The 20,975-nt window shown below is 37.2% G+C and overlaps 1 protein-coding gene and 2 non-coding genes across 3 annotated transcripts; 1 reads left to right on the top strand and 2 right to left on the bottom strand.

Annotated features, from left to right (window-relative positions):
* Window positions 1–25: 25 nt before the first annotated feature.
* On the bottom strand, window positions 26–20,750 carry LOC108918005. Its single transcript, XM_018724842.1, has 6 exons — window positions 20,333–20,750; window positions 16,104–16,403; window positions 14,257–14,489; window positions 11,220–11,532; window positions 6,968–7,232; window positions 26–5,277 (listed from the first exon to the last, which is right to left on the bottom strand). Exons 1-6 carry the CDS (start codon window positions 20,567–20,569, stop codon window positions 272–274), a joined length of 6,354 nt encoding a protein of 2,117 aa, XP_018580358.1. The 5' UTR covers window positions 20,570–20,750; the 3' UTR covers window positions 26–271.
* On the bottom strand, window positions 7,373–7,444 carry Trnag-ucc. The gene has a single exon. It is a non-coding gene; the product is annotated as a tRNA-Gly (tRNA).
* Trnag-ucc lies at window positions 7,606–7,677 on the top strand. The gene has a single exon. It is a non-coding gene; the product is annotated as a tRNA-Gly (tRNA).
* Window positions 20,751–20,975: the final 225 nt, after the last annotated feature.

The following is a 20,975-nucleotide window of genomic DNA, read 5'->3' as shown; positions in this document are numbered from 1 at the left end:
TAACACGCACAGTATTATAGAAAACTTTATTTTCTACCTAATTAAATTACGGTTTATACAAAAAATATGTTACAAAAATAAAATATACAAAATCTCGACGCTAAGACTAAAACTAAATGGCATTATGAACAAGACGTTTAGTCGACAGTACCTTCCATTCCACCAGACAAAAGCGTGAAGCCAGAAGATGGTACGATGCAATAAATAGTAAAATGACGTATGCAAAAAAAAATAAATACTCCTTAAAACCTACAAACGCTTCTCCACCTCTCTATTCGCTGGGCAGCAGGGTGTTCTCGAGACAGGCCGGTCCTTGGCTGGGCCAGTTGCAAGCTCCAAGTGAGTTGTCGAAGGTCAGATGAACTGGGCAGTTGAAGGTGTGGAGGGTGAACTTGTTCTTGGTACAATCCCATCTGCAAGCGTAGAACTTGTTGCACTGGTTAGGATGTCTGAAGAGACCTGCCCTTTGACAGTCGATCGTGTCCCTAACATTAGCACCTCCATAGCCAGTAAGAGCATCCTCCGCCCCTTCCTTGGCAGCTTGCTTCACTAGGTTCAATCCGGTTCTAACAGCGCTGGCGATCTCCGCGTCAGAAGCCCCGACAGGGGTGATATCGTTCTTCAGGAACACCCCCACAGCGTCAGTAACCGGTTGAGTCACAGGACGAACTCTGACACGCTTTCTAACGGCATAGGTTGGATTTGGCGCGACCAAAGCTTGACTGGCGGTGTTTTGCACGTAAACTTGAGGGTTGGGAGTTATCGCGATGGTATCTTGGGGGTTGTATTGGTAGTTTTCCACAACTTTACCACCTTCGTTAGCTACGACGTAACCGTCATCGTCATCATCGTCCTCTACTATGATAATCTTCTGCTTCTTGCGCAGGCTCAAAGCGTTCGACACGCAAGTACATTGTGCTCCTAGTTTAGCAGCTAGCATAGGATGTAGGTCGTTTTGTTTGATAATTGTGATCTTCGCAGGTCTTCTAGTGTCCACAAGAGGTGCACCTGTAGTAACTCTTACTCTTGACCTAACAGGTAAATATTCCCTGGCAAGCGTTGTTACCTCCAAGGGAGCTCTAGATGATACTTCCACCAAAGGCGAGCTAGGTATGTAGTTTGCGGTTGGTGCGAATATAGGAGTAGTGGTAACACTAACTGGAATGTATTTCCTAGCAGGAGCGGTGATTTCCACAGGTCTGCTTGTGGTGTATCTAATCTTAGATCTGACAGGAACATAAGCAGCAGGTGTTGATACTTCTGGTACCACAAATACAGGCTGAGGTGTGGTAACTTGTATCTTCGAAGTTACCGGAATATATTCTCTAACCAACGGAGTTGTCGACACAGTGAACGGTCTAGGCGTGGACAGAGTTTGATATTGAGCATCTAAAGAGCTGAAGGAATAACTAGAGATTGGTTTGCTGGTTTGAGCTGGCAAGTATTCTCTAGTCGGTGGCAAATAAGTTGTGGATACCACGGGTTGTAATGGTCTTTCTTCAAACTGGATCTTTGGTTGTGGATAGACGTAACCTTCCGCTACAGTTGTTTTTGGAGTGGAGGATAATCTGCTGTCGTAATAGTAGAAGTTAGGTGCTTGCGTAGGCGTTACCTTGGCTGTTGACACGGAAGATATAACTGATTTATAGTTTGGTCTCGGAGTGGTCTGTACAAACGAAACGGGTGCAGAGTAATGTTCTTGTTGGTAAATTGGTGTGCTACTGACAGAATTTACGTTATTAAAGAAGTACGTGTTTGACGTGTCTACTGATTGACTGTAAGTTTTTGCGGGAGCTTGGTAATTTTCCACGACGACAGGAGTGGCTGGTGTACTGATCGGAACTTGGTAATTGTCTACAACTACCGGAGCAACCGATGCTTTCACTGGGGCTTGATAATTTTCTACGACCACCGGAGCAACAGGCGTCTCGAAACGCTGGTTATATTGATAACTCTTCGCGTTGCCAGTAACGTAAGCCTTCGTCTTTACGAATGGTACTTCTTGTACGAGTTGTCTGTTATCGTATGTATCGACAGGCGTTGGTCCTTCCGCAAAGGATACTGCAGGTTTGGGGTAGTCATAACCGCCAAATTCAACGTTTTGTACCGCAACTGCGGGTGCGCTAGTGGTGGAAGGTGTGTAACTATAACTGGAAACCACAGCTGGTCTGACTTTTTGTTCCAAAACTACAGATTTAGGCGTTGAAGTGGCGTAGCTGTAAGTGGAAATAGCGTCTGGTTGGTATACACCTACAGCCTTCTGTGCAACATCTTGGTACGTATAACTGGTAACAGCAGGTTGCTGATAGGTGTACGTGGGTTGTACTGATCCGTACCGAACTTCTGGTTGCTGGTAGTGGTAAGTCGACACCACAGGTTGTACAACTGGCCTTTCTTCGAAGGCTATCGATGGTTTGGGGTAATTGTAACCTTCTGACTTATAATCTTGTTGATAACTGAATGAAGCACCTACTGGTTGGACTATTTTTTGTTCTACAACAGCAGGTTGTTGTACGTTGTACGTAACAGTAGCGGGTTGTACTGTTGGTTTCCTGATGCTGAATTTGGAAATAACAGCAGGGCGAACCACTGGTCGTTCTTCAAAAGCTACAGAAGGTTTGGGATAGTCGTATCCTTCAGATGCGACGTTCTGTGCAAAACTGTAGGATGAAACGACGGGTTGTACGTGTACGTTTTGTTCAACAATTGGAGCGACTGTGGAAGAGACGTATACCTGAGGTCTTTGTTTCACAATGGGTTGGACTGTAGAGGAAACTACGACAGCCGGTTGTTCATATTTGTATCCTCCCGAGATATAATTTTGTCTTTGGTAAGTTGAAACGGTGGGATGATGTACAACGGGTTGTACGGAAACAATTGGTTGGACAGAAACAATAGGTTGTACTTGTTGTTGCACAAACGTAACAGGTTTAGGGGTGCTAGAAATGCTGAAACTGGATACTGTCTTGGCTGGACCTTCTTCAAAAGCTATGTTTGGTCTTGAGTATACGTATCCCTCATTTTTCTGTAGCGAAACTGTAGGGATTACATTTTGTTGAACGACTGTGACGGCAGGTCTAACGGTTGATGATCCACTATAACCTGAAACTGTTACACCTCCATCTGTAACGGATGGATTTGTGTAGACATATTCGCCCTTATTAGCAGATGAATCTAGAGATTGATAACTATAACTGGTTGCCCCAGCGCCACCACCCCTGTATTTATTCTGATTGAAAAATGTGGCCGGTTTCTGGTACTCGTATCCTTCATTTACTAGTAAAGCAGATGGCGTTGTGGGCACGAATTTCACAAAGCTAGCAGAAATGTTAGCTAGTTCGTTGCTGTCGTGAACCTTGTATTGCAATTGGGGAACGTTAGCCACCACTCCGCCCTTATAACTTTCGAAACCGGATCCGGTCTTCAGTGAGGGAATGGGCACTGATGTGACAGTTGGGACTGAAGCGAACGTGGTGACCGAAATGGGCGAAGCCGTTGAATGTAAGGTAGTATCGCCGCTCTGGCCATTTATTTCAACTCCAGATTTTGCTTCTCCTACCGCGGAATATCCACCGCCTACTATGTTAATATTTCCTGCAACTCCTTGACCGACGGATCCTCCATGGTACTGAGTGAAGGTTTGGGACGATTTAGCGCCGAAAGCGTTACCTGCGTTGTAGTCTACACCTTGTCCAAGGTTGACGTTTTGGTTCAGTTTCAGTCCAAAGGCGTTGTCAGCGTTGTATCCTAAACCAATTCCTATGTTGTCTCCATACTGTACAGAATTTAATTCGTCCTGGTTGAGACCACCATTGCCAACAACAACATTTACACCATGATTTCCTAAATCGGCGCCAGCATTGGCTTGAAGGGTCTGTCCAGTTTGACCATGATACTGAGTGAAGCTCTGTGAAGAAATTGCTCCACTGCCTGCAGCATGTCCAAGATTTCCTTGTACATGTAAAGCGTTCAGCTCTCCAAGTGTATGCCCAGTGCTTACTGTTCCTAAGTTGAGACCAGCGTTGTCCAAACCTGAAGCCAAATTCGTTCGGTATTCCGCACCGCCTACTCCACCTTGAGCAACAACATTTCCGTGGTACTGGAGTTGATTTTGTGAAGATTTAGCTCCAAAAGCGTTAGCGTTAGCATTTGCGTTATAATCTGCACCAGCGCCAAGATTAGCACCTGCATGAACTACACCAGAAACATACTGAGTGTTTAGTGCATCAGCGTTTGAGGTTTTAGCACCATATGCTCCAGCTACATTCAAGTTGGCATCGTTTATTTCCAATCCACTTGCTCCAGAGTTGTACTGGTATTGTTTGGATGTTCCTAAACCAGCTGCACTCGAGGCCGATCCTTGTCCAGAATAGTGACCTGCTGAGGTGCCAGTTCCTTGTTGATATCCTAGACCCACTCCAGCGATACTACCACCTTGTTGATATCCTTCTAACCCGGCAACCCCAACTCCCTCTTGATATCCTACACCCAATCCAGCAACGCTAGCTCCTTGTTGATATCCTAGACCTAATCCAGCAACACCGGCTCCTTGTTGATGTACTAGACCCAATCTGGCAGCACCAGCTCCTTGTTGATGTACTAGACCTAATCCAGCAGCACCGGCTCCTTGTTGATGTACTAGACCTAATCCAGCAGCACCGGCTCCTTGTTGATGTACTAGACTCAATCCTGCAGCACCAGCTCCTTGTTGATGTACTAGAGCTCCTTGTTGATGTACTAGACCTAACCCGGCGCCACTAGCTCCCTGTTGGTATCCTCCAGCTGCAGCTGCTGCTCCTGCTGCAGCTCCCAAGTCAGATCGAAGTAATCCAGCGTTTTGTAGTGACTGCGCAGCCTTATAACTCAAACCACCCAGTCCTATTCCATTTCCAATTATGTAACCGTCTTGGTTAACGTAACCACCACTGTTATAGCCCAAACCAGCGGTTCCCACGTTACTGTAAACTATTGGTTGTTCGATTTTGCCGGTAATTCCTCCTAATTTCACGGCACCTAGTGCTCCAAGTCCGTCGTATTGTTCTAGGAGTAGTCCTACGCCTTGTCCTGAGGAATATCCTCCATAGACGTATTCGGAAGCTAGATTGACACCAAGGCCGCTTGCGCATTTCGGTACCAACCACGGCCATTCGCACATAAGCCGATCCGAGTCGAAGACGAGGCCGAAGGGACACCTGAATTCGTAGGCGGTAAGAGGGGATTTTCCGTGGTCGAGGCAGGCGAAGAACCAGCGGCAGTTTTCGGGGTCGGCGTAATATCCTGAAAAAAAAAAACATAATTTCAGTATTCAAAATTAAAAATAGTTATTTTTTATTCTACGAGTAGGTTGCGAAATATCGCTTTTTTAGTCAAGAATGGAGAGTTTTGCATTCGAGATTGCAAAAGCGACTTCTCAACTGAGTATCAAACAATATTTTATCTGCTCTCACATAGTAAATAGACTATTAATACATTGTTTTAAGGAGGTAAGTGGATTTTACCGTAGAAGTGGAAGTTGCTATGGACAACGGGAGGTAAGTGAGGTAACTTACCTCCCTAGGGAAAAAAGCGATTTCGAGTTACAAATGCATATTTTATGAACAAATAAATAGAAATATTTGATGAATCCTGTTGGCTATTTCATTTTTGACTGTCAGCAACATAACCTTCTGCAATTGTGGCTGATTTCCACCCACCATGTCTCTTGATTGCTAATACATCAACTCCTGTATTAGCCAGTAACGTTGTCGATGTTCTTCGGAATGAATGGTCTGTATATGTTTCAGGATGTTCTAGTTCCAAAAACTGTGCAATCTTATTAGGAATCATGGAAAGGGTATTTATTCTAGCCGACTGGTTGGTTGTAACATCTACCTGCTTGATAGCGCATAAAAAAGCGTGAAATTTCAGTTTTAATTTGCAATCTAATCTTGATATATTTCATGAGAATTTCTAAGTGAGAAACAGAACCCAGACGAGAAGTAATTGTAAACGTACCATTGTTAGAATGTGGAACAACCACGGCGACTTTCCAAGATTTCGAATAATGTTAAAATAAATTGATTAAGAAATGTCAAAAAATAAAACCTAATCTTTATTTCATGAACCATAAAGAACTGTGCGAGCAGATAAAATGTTATACACCACGCAGCAGTTAAGTATAATTTACTTCCTTTATGGTGTAAATAACTATTTACTTGCTTCGAAATATTGTTAAAATTGGAAAAAAGTAGTAGAATTTTTGACATCTGATAAATTAATTTGATGTTTATAGCCATCTGTTAAATCGCAGCGCCCATGCTTTTTCAGTTACAAAGCCTACTTGATCTAGCTGATGCTAGATGCATTTATTATATTATTAAAAAAATAATGGCCTTAGTGCAGTGCCATGTGGCAACCTATAGCTATTATTTTGTCGAAGTACGCATATTGAAGTTTCCTATAAATTTCCTTGAGGTTTAGAAACTTGTTTACATTTTAAAAAGAAAACTACGCTGTAGTTAAATAATGTCGTTGCACTTAGGGGCAAGTTAATTGGCATCTATAATTTCATAATATTTTCCCAAACGTCTAATTCTGTCGATGAGTTAGTCAGGAAGTTCATTGTGCCGGCTTTACATGGAAGCAAACAAATTTGTTTACTAGATTAAACATTTCTTTCCGCTTTGCTACACCCGTAGATGAGGAATTTTTTTGGTCGTCTCGTCGTCCATTCCAAAGCCTCCCGGGCAAAGAAAGGCGACTAGCGATAGCCGGAGAATGTCTGTCTCTGATTACATAAAAACTAGAAGAGTAATGCGTACGCCCATAACTGCAAAAATCTGGTTCGTGTTCTCAAATTAAGATCACAGTACAAGTAATTTTAATAACGTAAGGGTGCGGTCACACGTTGGGAAAACTTGCGACATTTATCGCGAGAGTAAAAATGTTCTATGATGCAACATTTCCGAACTGATTTTCTGTCACTCACCTTGCTCAGCCGGGCAAACGAATCTCTGCCGCGGCACGGGCGCTATTTCGCTGCTTCCGGAGCACGGCGTGCCGTGAGGGAGACTTCCTGGCCAGACGCACACCTCCACGCGTTCGTCAAAGGCCAGACCTGCGGGGCAGTCGAATTCGAATACGTTGAAATCGTCCACCAGCTGGTCGAACTTCACGCAGCGGTAGAAGCGGTTGCAAGAGCGTGGATGCACGAAGTAGCCCTGACGCGAGCAGACGAATTCCGTCCTTGTGTCCTAAAAGTAAAACAAAAATATTAAAAAAAATAAACTAGAGTTTTTCTAAAACTACTACAATGTTTGCCATAGTTTTTGAGTAATTAGTAAATATTTCTTTGCAGTTTCTTCACAACTGAGAAAAAAATTTAAAAAAAAACTGCGATGGCCGGGAATCGAACCCGGATCAACTGCTTGGAAGGCAACTATGCTGACCATTACACCACCATCGCACGTTGTTCATATAGCCCGATTTTCGAGTCTCTTGCCGCTCTCTTTCCTTACAAATTCCTTTTGAGATGCTGGGGGAAGTGAAAGGATAAACTGATGCATATTTTAAAGTTGCACATAATTACATCGGACATGAAACGATTTCTTGGGATTCCCAGCAACTGCGATGGTGGTGTAATGGTCAGCATAGTTGCCTTCCAAGCAGTTGATCCGGGTTCGATTCCCGGCCATCGCAGATTTTTTTTTATTTTAAAAACTAAACAAAAGACATAGATTGTTTATTTTACAAGGAGCGTAAACAATTTTATAAATTCTGAATACTTCAGAGGGTATGAAGGTAAGAAAAAAGTTCATATCAACAGGGTGAGAAAATATTCGTAAATAAAACCTGTTTATTATTATTATATTTATGACAATGACGATTCAGATAACTCAGGGACTGAGATGCAGGACTATCTTTTATTTAATTGATTGTAAACAATTAGAAGCTAGAGAAAATAACTGTCAACGTGACGTATAACGAAGACGATTTTGGCATCACAAGCCTAAGCCTACTTGATAGTAGTTATGATTTTTTAAGAATCATTGATATATTGCCATAGACATCGGTTTTCCACAAAAACTTACTTTCCTTCTATTTTAGTAATACTAAGTGAATTATACTGCAAACTTAAATATCTGAATTCAAAAATTAAATGCTTTTTTTATTACTACAGTGAATGTAATGAGCTGTTTTTTGTTTAATAAGGATCATTAATAAACTGTCATAGATATCGCATTTCTACAAAAACTTACTTTCCTTCTATTTTAGTAATACTAAGTGAATTGTACTGCAAAGATAAATATTTGAATTTAAAAATGAAATGCCTTTTTTATTACTAAAGTGCAAGGAATGTGTTTTTTTATGTTTTAATAAGAATCATTGATAAACTGCCGTAGACATCACTTTTCTACAAAAACTTACTTTCTATTTTAGTAATACTAAGTGAATTGTATTGCAAAGATAAATATTTAAGTTCAAAAATGTAATGCCTTTTTTATTACTAAAGTAAAAGGAATGTGTTTTTTATGTTTTAATAAGAATCTTTAATAAACTGTCCTAAACATCGCTTTTCTACAAAATCTTACTTTCCTTCCATTTTAGTAATCCTAAGTATTGCAAAGGTAAATATTTGAATTCAAAAATAATCATCAGAATTTTTCTTTTTCATGTTAAACTCATAATCTTCAAAAATTGACGCCAACGCAGTCATCGATATTGTTGGATCTTCAACAATGTAGGATCTTTCCGCACAAAAAAATTAGAAACCGCCTCCATACGTTTAATTTCGACTCCTTCGTATTTTGGGAAGTTAAATTTGCCACTTCTACTTTTATGTTTTCGGAATTTTCATTTCCAAAACGAGCCATTTTTGAATTAAAAAAAACGCATAAAATGCGATTAAATTTTGTGATGTTTAAGAAGAAAAAAATATGTCAATCCAACTTTATTTTGGCGAAATAAGTTTCAAAATGAAACGTCAAATTTTTAAAATAAATTTTGGTTGTAAAATTTTCTTACCGAAATCCCCACGTCCTTGAATTAATGTCCGGAAATTTTTCCTCAATCTCGCATTTTTCTAGAAAATTTTCAAGAAATGCGTTCCTTCGGAAAAATTTCCGGAAATAATTCAAGCACTAGGGAGATTATAAGTGAAAAGTTACTCTTATCTATCTCTTTTCTATCGGATACATCTTTTTCGGGAATTTTGCAAAATGTAATTTTAAAACTCTTTTTGCCAGTATGCTGAACACTTTAATAACACTCACATGATAATTAGTTATTACTAACTATAGTCACTAACAGTCACTAAAGTTTTGATGTAAAGTTAATTAAAGTTTAAAATATTACTGAGTTGTTTATGAGACATCTATCAATATGTTTTGACATAAGCCTACTTTGAGAAAAGTCACTTATTTTCTGCACCAAAATATTGTAAGAGTTCAATTAAAAGCTTTTGTTCTCGAAAACCGTCCACATTAGGAAGTTCTAACAAGAGTAAATTATTTTTAGAAAATATATAATGATATATAATACATAATATAATAAAATTGTATATTAGAAATTGGAACCCGAATGGTAAAAAATCTAACCTCAAAAAAATCAGAACCTAAAATGTAATAGGAATGTATTGTAACTAGTGCCCTGTATGAAATATCCAAAAAATAATTAAACCAGGGTTTTTAGCGTCCTTAAAAACCCCAGAATATCAAATTTCATAAAACTATTTCGCACCGTTTGTAAATTTTTGTAAAAATTCTATTTAACAAATTTTATTTTGTCTCTCTGTATCTCGAAAACAAGAGGAGATAGATATATAGTTCATAAGACAAAAAATTCTTATTTTTTGTTGTACTATCACTTATAATAATACATAAATAACGACGTTGTACACCAATGCAAATGACAGACATTAATTTTTTGTATGTACGTGCCAAAGGTAATAGACTTGATGCTTATCGTCTGTATGCTGAGGCTTGTCCTAATCGTTCTGGTACTTCTACTGGGATATGCATCAGACTTCATCAGCGGTCCCATAACAGCGAAAACCTAGAACATCTAGGTATGTTTTCACACCCAAGGAAATTTTGTAGAAAATATCTATACTATATCGTGTACATCTGCATTTTGGAGATGAAATATTTCCGGACAAACTCATATCAACTTTATTCCTTATTTTTTTTTGCTTTTAAAATTTTTAACACTGTTTATAGGAGTAGAATATAAACCTAATAAGCAATATTAAAAAATATTGAAGTATATTGCACAAGTGTAGTCTGAAAAGCAATTGGTCTGCGAAAAATTCTCTTTGCCTTTTTTATTTCTTGAAGGACACTCTGTACTTTTGTTGATATTAAGATGGCGTGTCTGAAGCAGGCCCTACACGGTCCATCTTTTGATCAAAAGATTGAGTCAATCGATTGAAGCGCGCTTCAATCAACCGGCCAAACTTTTGATCAAAACTCATTCGTCACTACAAATGAAAAACTTCACCGAGTGTAAATAGTAAAATAGTGCTTTTGTGTAGCTACTATTTTGTAGCCTATTTACCTACCATTGAAACAATCTTCAATCATTTCCATCAATCGCCGTCAATGCTCAATCGCTCAAGTCCCCCTGCCCGCTAACCTTTTTTGTTTCAGAGACCGCCAGGATCAAGAAACGAAGACAACGACACACACCACACACATACACACTCCCCATACCCTCCTTACCCCTCCCCTCCCGCGCTAGCCTAAGGGCCACCTTAGCAAAGCGCATCCCAGGCTGCATAGCCGCACTACCCTACCCAACCATACCACACAAACATGACACCACCCCCGGGGTTTACACAGACGAGCCGGCGAAGCAAGAAGAGCGCCAGAAGAAAGGGCCCTAGCCGGCGGGGCCCAGCCAGGACAAAAGGAGGTCCCACAAAGCGCCTACACCGCCGCATTTGCGGTCGGGGTAGACGACGGATGGGGCCCACCTACGAAGGCTGTCCAGGCCTACACGAGATGAGGCAGGATAAAGAGGGATAATCCCCCTCGATCCCAAATCATTGAGGCCAATTTCTAGCCAATAATGGCGCGGCGAATCGCTCAACATCAGATGGGTTCCTCAATCATACTTAACTCAAACGATTGACGCAATCTTTTAATTAAAATGATTGATCGTTTAGGTGCAACTCTTCAATAACACTTAAATACGTGCGCTTAACAACAAAAAATGCTACTTAACCCAACAATACGACATACCTGTCTAACAGTGTGGATTTTGCCCTCAACGTCGATGATTCTGGATATGCGATAAGGCGACACGTGGACGTGGTCCAAAGGCTGGCTGGCCTCCTTGATCTCGCGCTCCAAAGAGTGCAACACGGCACCACGAGGTGCCCTGGCTTGTCTGGACAGCCCGTTGTAGGCAGCTTCCAATATGGACGAACCGCAATCATCACCGCCATCTTGGGAAACGTCCTTTAGGGCCATTCCCGCTAAGCCGCGCACCCTGGAATATTTGGCCTTGATGTCCATACTGGTGGGGTCCTCGAAGGCGATCCATTGGTTCTTGCTGGAAGAGAAGAAGGCTTGTATATGGTTGTAATATTGATTTACAAGGTTATAAGTCACTTGTAGAGTCACAGTCACAAGTAATTTTTAAGACAGTAGCTCGTGAACTATCCAAGTGATTGACAAATGATTTTTTAGCTATCGCTAGAAACTCGGGCACTGTGGATCACTATAGTTAATAACGACTTACAAAATGGACATGACTAGTGAATCATGAGCTGTCTTAGTGCTTAAGTCTATAAGTCATCTGCGACAAGTCATTTAATAATTATACTGACCTTATTCACAAATTAAATTCGTCACTATTGACTTTTTAGGCCGTAGTGATAAATAACTTTAAGTTATCGTTAGTCACTCATAGAATCATAATGGTGACCTATTTAATAAATCTAATGACTTTTAGTGAATAATGCCCTGCGACGAAGTCGTTTAGTGATTTATATTAGTCACAATGAACTGAAATCAGTAATCAGTTACATAGTTTTGTGTTATTAGGATTAGTTATTTCGCACTGATCACTATTGACTTATTAGTCTGTAGTGAGGATGAAGTTACTAAGTGAAGTGAATTAAGTTAATAGTGACTTAAGAAATGGACATGATTAATGATTTACTGAACTGTTTCAATGACTCAAATGTTACAGTGTCTACAGACAGCTATGATACAGTGATTATGTCACTTATAATCACATAATTTATTGAATTCAGTAATAATTTTGTATACAAGTTGGGGATCTATATATTTAAATGTTCCAGTTTTTGATTTATCATGAAAAATACTCAATTCTATGCAACCAATTATACTATAACCTTAGATAGCAGTGATAATAATCTATTTCTTTAAGTCGAAGCAATTTACATATATTTTCATTCCAATTAGTTATATTTAATTTAAATAACTACACCGCATAATTTATGACTTTTTTTTTCTTGAATCACACAACTAGCAGGTAAACAATATAAAAAAGTTTAAGTAACAAGCGCAAATAATTTAAAGGTAGCAGTTTTTGACCTTAGAGGCGTTTTTTCTAAAGGTTAACAGAACGCAAAGTAATCTAGATAGTTAATAAATTGTTAATCTATTATTGTGTGATCGAAATTTAGATATACTGTTAAAGAGATATGTAATTCCATTCCTAAAAAGTTTGGCAACCTCTGGCTTGTACCCACGAGAATATTATTGGAAGGTTTTGGTTAGATCTTAATATAATAAGACAGTTGTTTCTCTTATTAATAGTAATAAGTAATTTGACACCTAATTGTTTGACATTGAAATTATGGAAATGACTCTTATTCCTGTTCTAATCGAGTGTCAAAGTTTGTAAATAGGATAAAGGATCATTTCGTTTTTATATTTCAAATTCAAGTACGGAAATGAACTTACTAGTTTTTATTTTATTTACAATGTAGAGGCTGGTCTATTTTGGTTGGTATTTAACTGCGTACAGAAATATTTGAAAAAAAAGCTTATTAATATTAGGCGTAAAAGATTGATAAATAATTTTGATTTGGTTTTAAAAATAAATGTTGTCTAAATTATGTAAAACAATTTTTTTTAATGCATTTCATATTGAAAAGTTGGTTGTCTAGTTTCAAAAATTGTAGTCCTTTAATTTTGTCCTAGCAGACCCCCAGATACAAATTTGCTTCAGAAGTGGAATCTGAGAGATTAATAGTTTGAGAAGAGAACAAATACACTTGCAGAAGGTCTACCAAGCTCAACCAAAAAAATAGCACAAGAACAAGTGAGAGTTTACAACAGTATGAGTCCGATGTAACTCGGTTTGAGTTGTAGGCAATGTTATGAATGGTTTTCACGATTTAAAAGCGGTATAAAACCTTTTTCGCTATGAATAACAGTTTCTTTGCGCGAGTTAAAAAAACACTTTTCCATAACTTTGGCCATTGTTTAAATAAAGTTTCCCAACTAGTCTCGAGTTGATTTTTTGATATTTTGTTTGTAACACATTTCCGAACAATATTCCGCAGAGAAACTTCTAATAGTATTTTTTCCCCGAAAAAAAGCTATAATGACTGAACTATCTATACTGTAAGATAAGACTACAGAATTGCAGAATTATATTTGAAACTTGCTACTTTCTCAATAATTCTGCTACTGTCACAGAGAAGTTATCAAAAGAAGTAATTTTGCTATTTATTGGCTTCATTTCATAAATACTTCATGTAATATTTCTTTATATCGAATTTCACCAAAAGAAACGACGCTATTGAATCAACATGTATATGTATATCGGTTTCGTCCGAACCCGTGCAGAACTGAGTGCAGAACTAATCACCGACACGGTTTCGAAACGCATTGAATTGATATCCATACGAAATTGCTTCGATTTTTTTAGATTCTTCGGCCGTACCTATTTCCATAAACCGTCTTAATGAATATATGCAGGTGTGCCAACCGCTTTCGTAATGTGATCTACTTCGCTAGACAAGAAATGGCTCGGTCGACCCAATACGACATTGCCCGTGGTGGTTACTCTACCGTAGAAACTTCGGGCAGGTTGCAAAACGTATTTCATTGAAGGAAATACCAAGTACGAAATTACTTAGTCTTCACAATTTTTAAAAGACAAAGAAATTTTATTGTATGTAGGAGTATATACGTCGGATTAACTTTTAACAACTACTTAATAAAACGTTTATAAATAAATTATAGTTATTATAATTTTTAGTATTTAGCTTTCTTTCTTGCATCTCGTTTTTCTTACCTGAATATGTACGGACCAGCTTGATCCTCGTCTCTTTCCAAAGTCCAATTGGTCGCTCCATTCATAATTTCGCAAAGTTCGTTTCTCGTTAATGATTTCACCTCCAAAGCAGGACTTCCTGGTGCTGTGTACTCTTCATTTTGGAGAGTGAACTGGAAGGCTTGGACTGGTGCCGAGATGACCAGTTTCGATAGAGGCGCTCCCAAACCGCTCACTAGATCAACCACAGAATCCTGAAAATTGAAAATGTCACGTGAAACATTATTGGTCCGTCTGCATCAAGCGGATAGTACAATTGAAGTAGAAGTGTTTGGAAAGATATGTTCAAAGTCCTCAGGAAAGTCGTTCATGAACGGACGCAGAAGAAGGAGTCTGGAAAAGGATCCTTGAGGAACTCTTGATACTTTAAGAAATTCAGCAGTAATTATAGTGGCAATATACCTTTCAAATACAATTTCTTCGAAAATCAGTACGTTATTTTAATCATAAATGTCGACTAACATCATACGAAAAATTATTGTCGTACCTTGCCCACAACAACAATTTATTGGACCGTGACGTAATGGAGCAAGGATTAATGACGTGCATGTACCTTATTTGAATTTATTATGCCATCTTTCAGCCGCTCTCGAGTAATATGAGTCAAGGTCATCGCACAGTAGGAGATGAAATAAAGCGGTGTGTAATTGTTTAGCCAAAGATAGTGCTTTGGCGCTGTGTGAGTCATTTCCATTTCATTTATCACGAACGCGACTGTGTGGGTTTAGGTTTTTCAGCGTTGACTTTTTATACCGAGTGTTGGTAAATCCCGTCCAATGTTTCCGTCAAATAGGTACCTTATGGTGCAATCTTTCTGAATTTATTTATTTATCTATTTGCTAATCCAGCTTCCTTAGAAGGATGTACGACGTGTCACCGTATTTGTATGTACCACACACTTATTAGCGAGATCCATATTCATAACATCCGGGTTAAATTTAATTAAAACTCCAGGGTACAGTATAGGCTGACGCCTGCTTAAAAAATGTACCGTTTTCAAACTCCTTGACATTTGTGGTTTAGTTTGGGCAAAGCTGTTAATTATGAATATCCTTCAGATAATTATTTCAAGGCCAGTATGTAGGAAGTTATTTTTTTCCCTAAATTAGTCCAATTATGGAAATTCTCTTGATACACTTGTCTTTGTGTTAAATAAAAAATTATGTATGTCTCTAGATCTAGGCTGACATGTACAGTTACTTCATTCAAAGAATTCATCTATTAGAATTTTAGCTAGAATCTAGAGCAGTAATTGCATATCCCTCTGGGGATACCGATAATCATTTTTAGCACTTTGCGCAACAAGTGAATATGCTTCACTTAGTATTGAACAATAGGCATACATTATGCATAATAAGTCATTGTATATCGCATTAGATTGGGATAGTTCCTATTGTTTCTAGTGTTATTGGTGTTAAAAACAAGAATTTGCATACCCGTTCGTCGTGATACGAAGAAAGTGAACATAAAAATCACAGGAAATAAATTGGAGAAGAGAACGTTGCCTAATGGAACGATGGATGGATTGCGACAGAATTTTCAAGATGAAGGATAATGTATTCTTTCATTAGTATGCGAGATTCTTAAAATAATCCCATCTTTAATGATTGCCATCTCGAATTCATTATCATTATCACATAGAAGAATATTTGCCAGCCCGCAGAGTTATTTTATTCGCTAAATATACCATTCAATAAAAAATAAGTAAAAGTGTCATTAATATTCAAAGTTCTGAGTGCTTGGTAGGACTGGGTATTAAAAAATCATATTCTAAATAGTGAAATTTCGACTTATACACTAAAACTTACAGTGTTCTGCATGTCCCACATGCCCGACAGCCTACTGGGATGGAAGGTAACATTCTTCGATGCTCCCAAGAACGCAGTCTGGAGGATGAAGAGGTCGGTGTGCTTAGACAAGCTCTTGAAGTCGTAATATTTGGCCAATATGTCGGCGCTTGACGGGACGGAAAGAGCGAGGTACAGATCTGATCCCAGCTTGCTCCTAACAGTGCTGATGAATTCGTTGATGTCATCTTTGGAATCTAACTTCTTCAGGTTTATCTCCAAACCGTCCACTTTGCTGTTCTTCAACAAGTTGACCAGGCCCTGTAAATTTAAAGAGATTGAGAAACAGACAAGTGCTTGTAAGAATGTCTCTTACGTCGCACGCATCATATTTATCATGAAAAGTGTGAATACGGGGGCCAAATCGCGATTACCATTATTCCGTCGCCCAGGGAAAGCTTTATGCAATATAGTTCACCTTACGTGATCTCGTGGGTTTTATCATTGCAAAGGTTGTTTCAAGTAAACAGTATTTATGACATTCAAACACGTCGTTTATGGACAAGACCTTTATAGAGCGATTAACCGGTTCTCCATCGAACCTACTCATTCTGTCCGTTACAGATTCCAAAAACGTGAAATCGCTCGCATACGCGGTGGCCCAGAAAAATACTAGAGGCCATTTCAAAAATAAACTTTTTATTTAAAAATAAAGTATCAATATTTTCAAGGAAGCGGCCCAGATTTAGGCCCTTGTAGCACACCAAATGTGTTTTTAAGGTAATACCACCGAGTCAAATGGTTTTATATAAAAACTAAACAATAATACTGTATAATCGTATATAATTGCTTCAGTATACACATGACTTTAAAAGTCGTGTGGATCTCATGTATATTATTAAATGTGACAGTTTTTGGTCATCTGTGATTCACGGTAGCTATAACGTTCGACTCGTTTTACTTTTAAAATTAAATTGTAATAAATTATGCATCGATAGAATGATAAGTGACTAGTTGGTAAACAAGGTATAAATCATTTTTCTAGGTCGATTTTTATTCAAGTCAGGCATACGAAGGATGTGAGAAATGTTCCCACATTCTGCAAAAGCCTACGTGATATCGGCGTTTTATTCAAGTTGTACGGTACTGAAATTTCTATGTCTCTCCTGGTCGTTGCACAGTATTTGAACCTTTTTACGCCATTTACCATGTGTGATGGAAATGAAAGTGGACACCAAATTGCTCTTATGAAAGTGCAATGCTTCAAATTTAATTGTCTGCGGAACAATTTCGGCGAGTGTTACGCAATGCATAATTTACAACAAGATTTAATTAATATATCCGCAAATAATACAACTACTCGGAAGTTAATCTGAAGCTATGATTCGCTATAATTTCCTCAAAAAAATGTCTTAATTAACGATATAGTAATTTATTTAAAAAAATAACTAATTTTTCGTTGTTTGATTGACGTACATATTTGCTTGAGAAAGCTAGGACTTTCGTCAGTAAAAAAAATGTTTCCCAAAAGAATTCAACGTTATTGTTATTAATGAAGAACTTTATAAAATATATCTGATTTCTACAATTATTTATTATTTTTTTTAATATTTGAAATCGGTTGTCAGTTAAAGTAATAAAATGTACAGGGGTGATTTCTTAAATAAGAAATCTAGCAAAAGTTCTAGGTTAATTACAATTTTTGGAATATGATTTAGTTTTTTTTGTAATAATTATACAGGGTGTTTGTAAATAAATGCGAAATATTTTAGGGGGTGGTTCCCGAGTTATTTTGTAAAAAAAGTTCCTAATACAGTGTTTCAATTTTAATTTTTTATTTATTTTAATTAATTATTTCAGTTTTAACGATATTTACTCGAATTTTGAAAAACGCTTTGTAGGGATAAATGTGCATTTTTTGAGGTGATCCGAATATTTCTACTTGCACCAGTGCCGTTCGTGAGAGAATGCCATAAACTTTTTTAATAAAAAAAAATGGTACGCCACTGACTTTTTCCCGTTTGATATTTTTTTAGAAATCCGCCATCAATTGTGAATGAAATTGGTCTCTTCAGTTTTTTTCGTAGGATGCACCGTTTTTGAGGAAAAAAATAAAATATATTTTGTTGCAAGTTGTGTATTTTTAATTTCTATTGATACAACCATCAATTTTCTAGTCAATATCTTTAAAACTCTTTGAAATAATTAATAAAAATAAATAAAAAATTAAAATTTAAACATTCTGTATCTCGGAAACAAAGAATATTTCGACCTATGTTTATATGAACTTTTTTTCACAAAATAACTTCGGCAAGCACTCCCTAAAATATTTCGCACTTGTTTACAAACACGCTGTATAATTATTACAAAAAAAACTAAATCATATTCCAAAAATTGTAATAAACTTTTGCTAGATTTCCACGGTGTGACTCTTTAAGAAATCACCCTGTCCCTGTATATTTTATTACTTTGACAACTTATTTACAAACACCTTGTATAACTGTAAGTTTTAGAAACTAAATTTTTAAACATAATGTAAATTTATTGATGCTATAACAGTTTTTATAAACTTTCTAGATTTAGGTTGACATGGCACCTTTTTTTTCTTTTGGACGTGTTGAATTTTCATTTTCCGAAAATTTTTCACTCGCTTTTGAAGAAAACACAATTTCGCACAGTTAGCTATGGCCAATATTGTAACAAGAAGAAATTAAAGAAATTAAATAGCAATAGAGGTGTTAATGATTTCTTTAACACAAGAATTTAAAATTGCCAAAATAGGTACTAAATTATTCAAAAAAAAAAGAAAAATATAATTAAAATTAGAAAAAAAACTAATAGTACTATTGGGTAACTTTGTATTTCTCTGAGATTTCCATGATGGGAATTGTTATGTGATTCACACTGTACAATATACAATAAGGAAATTTACTTAAAATATCCTGTATATTTCACATTTTCGCGATTTTTCTATTTTATTTAGAATTTTCAAGATGTTTTCAGTTAAATTAATAAAATGAAAAAAAAATGATATTCATATTAGTAGTAGCATTGTATAAGTATTTATTTATACAATGGTAGTAGTAGTAGTAGTAGATAATGACTTGTGATTATTTCTTCACAATCTTTTCCAATAAAAATAATGATAAATATAAAACTTAAAACAATAGTACCAAAACTAAAATAACAAATCGACAAGAAAAAAAATTGTAAAACTCGATAATTAATGTGTATGTTTGAAAAATAACGCTTTTAATAATAATAGTTATTATTATAGATTATAATGTACAGGGTGGACTAAATTTTGAGGGTTTCTCTTACTTCCCGAAAGATAGAAAAAAGTTGCAGATTGTTTAGACAGTTTTTTTAAATAAAATCTAGTATTTTTTTCTTCATTTTTTGGGTACTTTGCCACCTGCAAATTTTAAAAATTTGTGAAATAAATAAAAAGCAGACAAATAAAAAATTAAAAAATACATCACTTAATATCGCGCACTATAAAAAGGTCGTTAACGTTTCGAAAATTCACTGTTTTCGTCTTTTTAATTTTTGTTTCAATAGCTTTGACAGTTTAAGTTTGTTTGCTTTTTTTTGTTTCCCTACCTAACCTTATAACCCTTAAATTCACAAATTATTTAGATTTTTTTAACCGTGGCAAAATGCCCCACAAAAAAAATTAAAACTGTTCCACAAATAACATATTTTTTATAGAACAGCATCGATATATGAAATCTGCGTAAATTTCCTTTGAAACGATAACGATATTTCCACGAAAAATTTTTTCAAGATACACCAAAAATTATATTTTTTAAAAACAATTCAGTGTGTCGTTATTTTATTTATTTTAATGCTTCAAATACATCCCAAGTATCTTATTTGCATAAAAAAAAACAGTTGAATAAAAAATAATCCTTGGCGTTTATTCCTTGAAATATTTTTTTCACGTAAATTCGTGTAAATAAATACAGATTTGAAAAATCGAAACACATATAGGGTGACTTATTTAAAAAATTACAAATTTGATTTATGACTAAAGAGTCGGTTATAGAAAAAAAATATCGCATTGGATTCTACGAAAAAAAAAATTGAATAATACTCTGCAAAGGGCATCATAGAAAACGACCAAAATTAAAAATCGCCCTGTATCTCTGAAACGAAGCAAGCTATGGAGATGCGGGTGTTGCCGTTAAATTTTTCACGAAAATCGAGCCCGTAACAACTAAACTACGAATTTTCTTCCATTTACTTACCTGGTTGAACTCGTTGACTGTGACCAGGACCTTCACACCCTTCAGGTGTTCCCTGGCCCTCTCGATGGCTTTGACGTCGGAGTTAGCCGGGAGGATCGCGTGCGTGCAATAGCAATTATCAACGTCCGTCAGCTTGCCGTAGTAGCAGAACAACTTGGAATTAGACTTCCTCGCCGGGCAATTCCTGGCCGCGGTACAGGCAAGGATGGCCAGAAATACAACACCTAAAAATCTCATGATGTCGACGCTCCAATATATACCTAAACGGTTACGGTCATTTCTCGACGCCCGGTATATTTACTTAAGTCTCTCACTTTCGTATCGCGCTGAAGCTCGGCACCGGATGAAATCGAAAGTGATCTACTTGGGTCGATCTGCAAATATTGACTGAACGTTAGAGGAGGGCCCACTAAACTCGTAACCGTTGTCTCCCTGACCGGTAAGAGGAAAAGTGACTGCCGAAAGTCACTTTGACTGACTGATATTAATGTTTACAAGCGTTCTTTCCTAATGACCGCCGGCTGCATTTGAAATTTAAAGCAGATCATTAGCTGATTTGCATCGGATGCGATTGGTACGAAAATTCTGTTCGTACGGTATTTTACGAACTCTTAACAGATTATTCGTACGAATAGAGTGGTTG

This window comes from Anoplophora glabripennis, unplaced genomic scaffold, assembly GCF_000390285.2.
Source record: "Anoplophora glabripennis isolate ALB-LARVAE unplaced genomic scaffold, Agla_2.0 scaffold90, whole genome shotgun sequence".
NCBI lineage: Eukaryota > Metazoa > Arthropoda > Insecta > Coleoptera > Cerambycidae > Anoplophora > Anoplophora glabripennis.
Note: the sequence above shows the minus strand (reverse complement) of the source record. Positions and strands in the feature narration are given on the sequence as shown.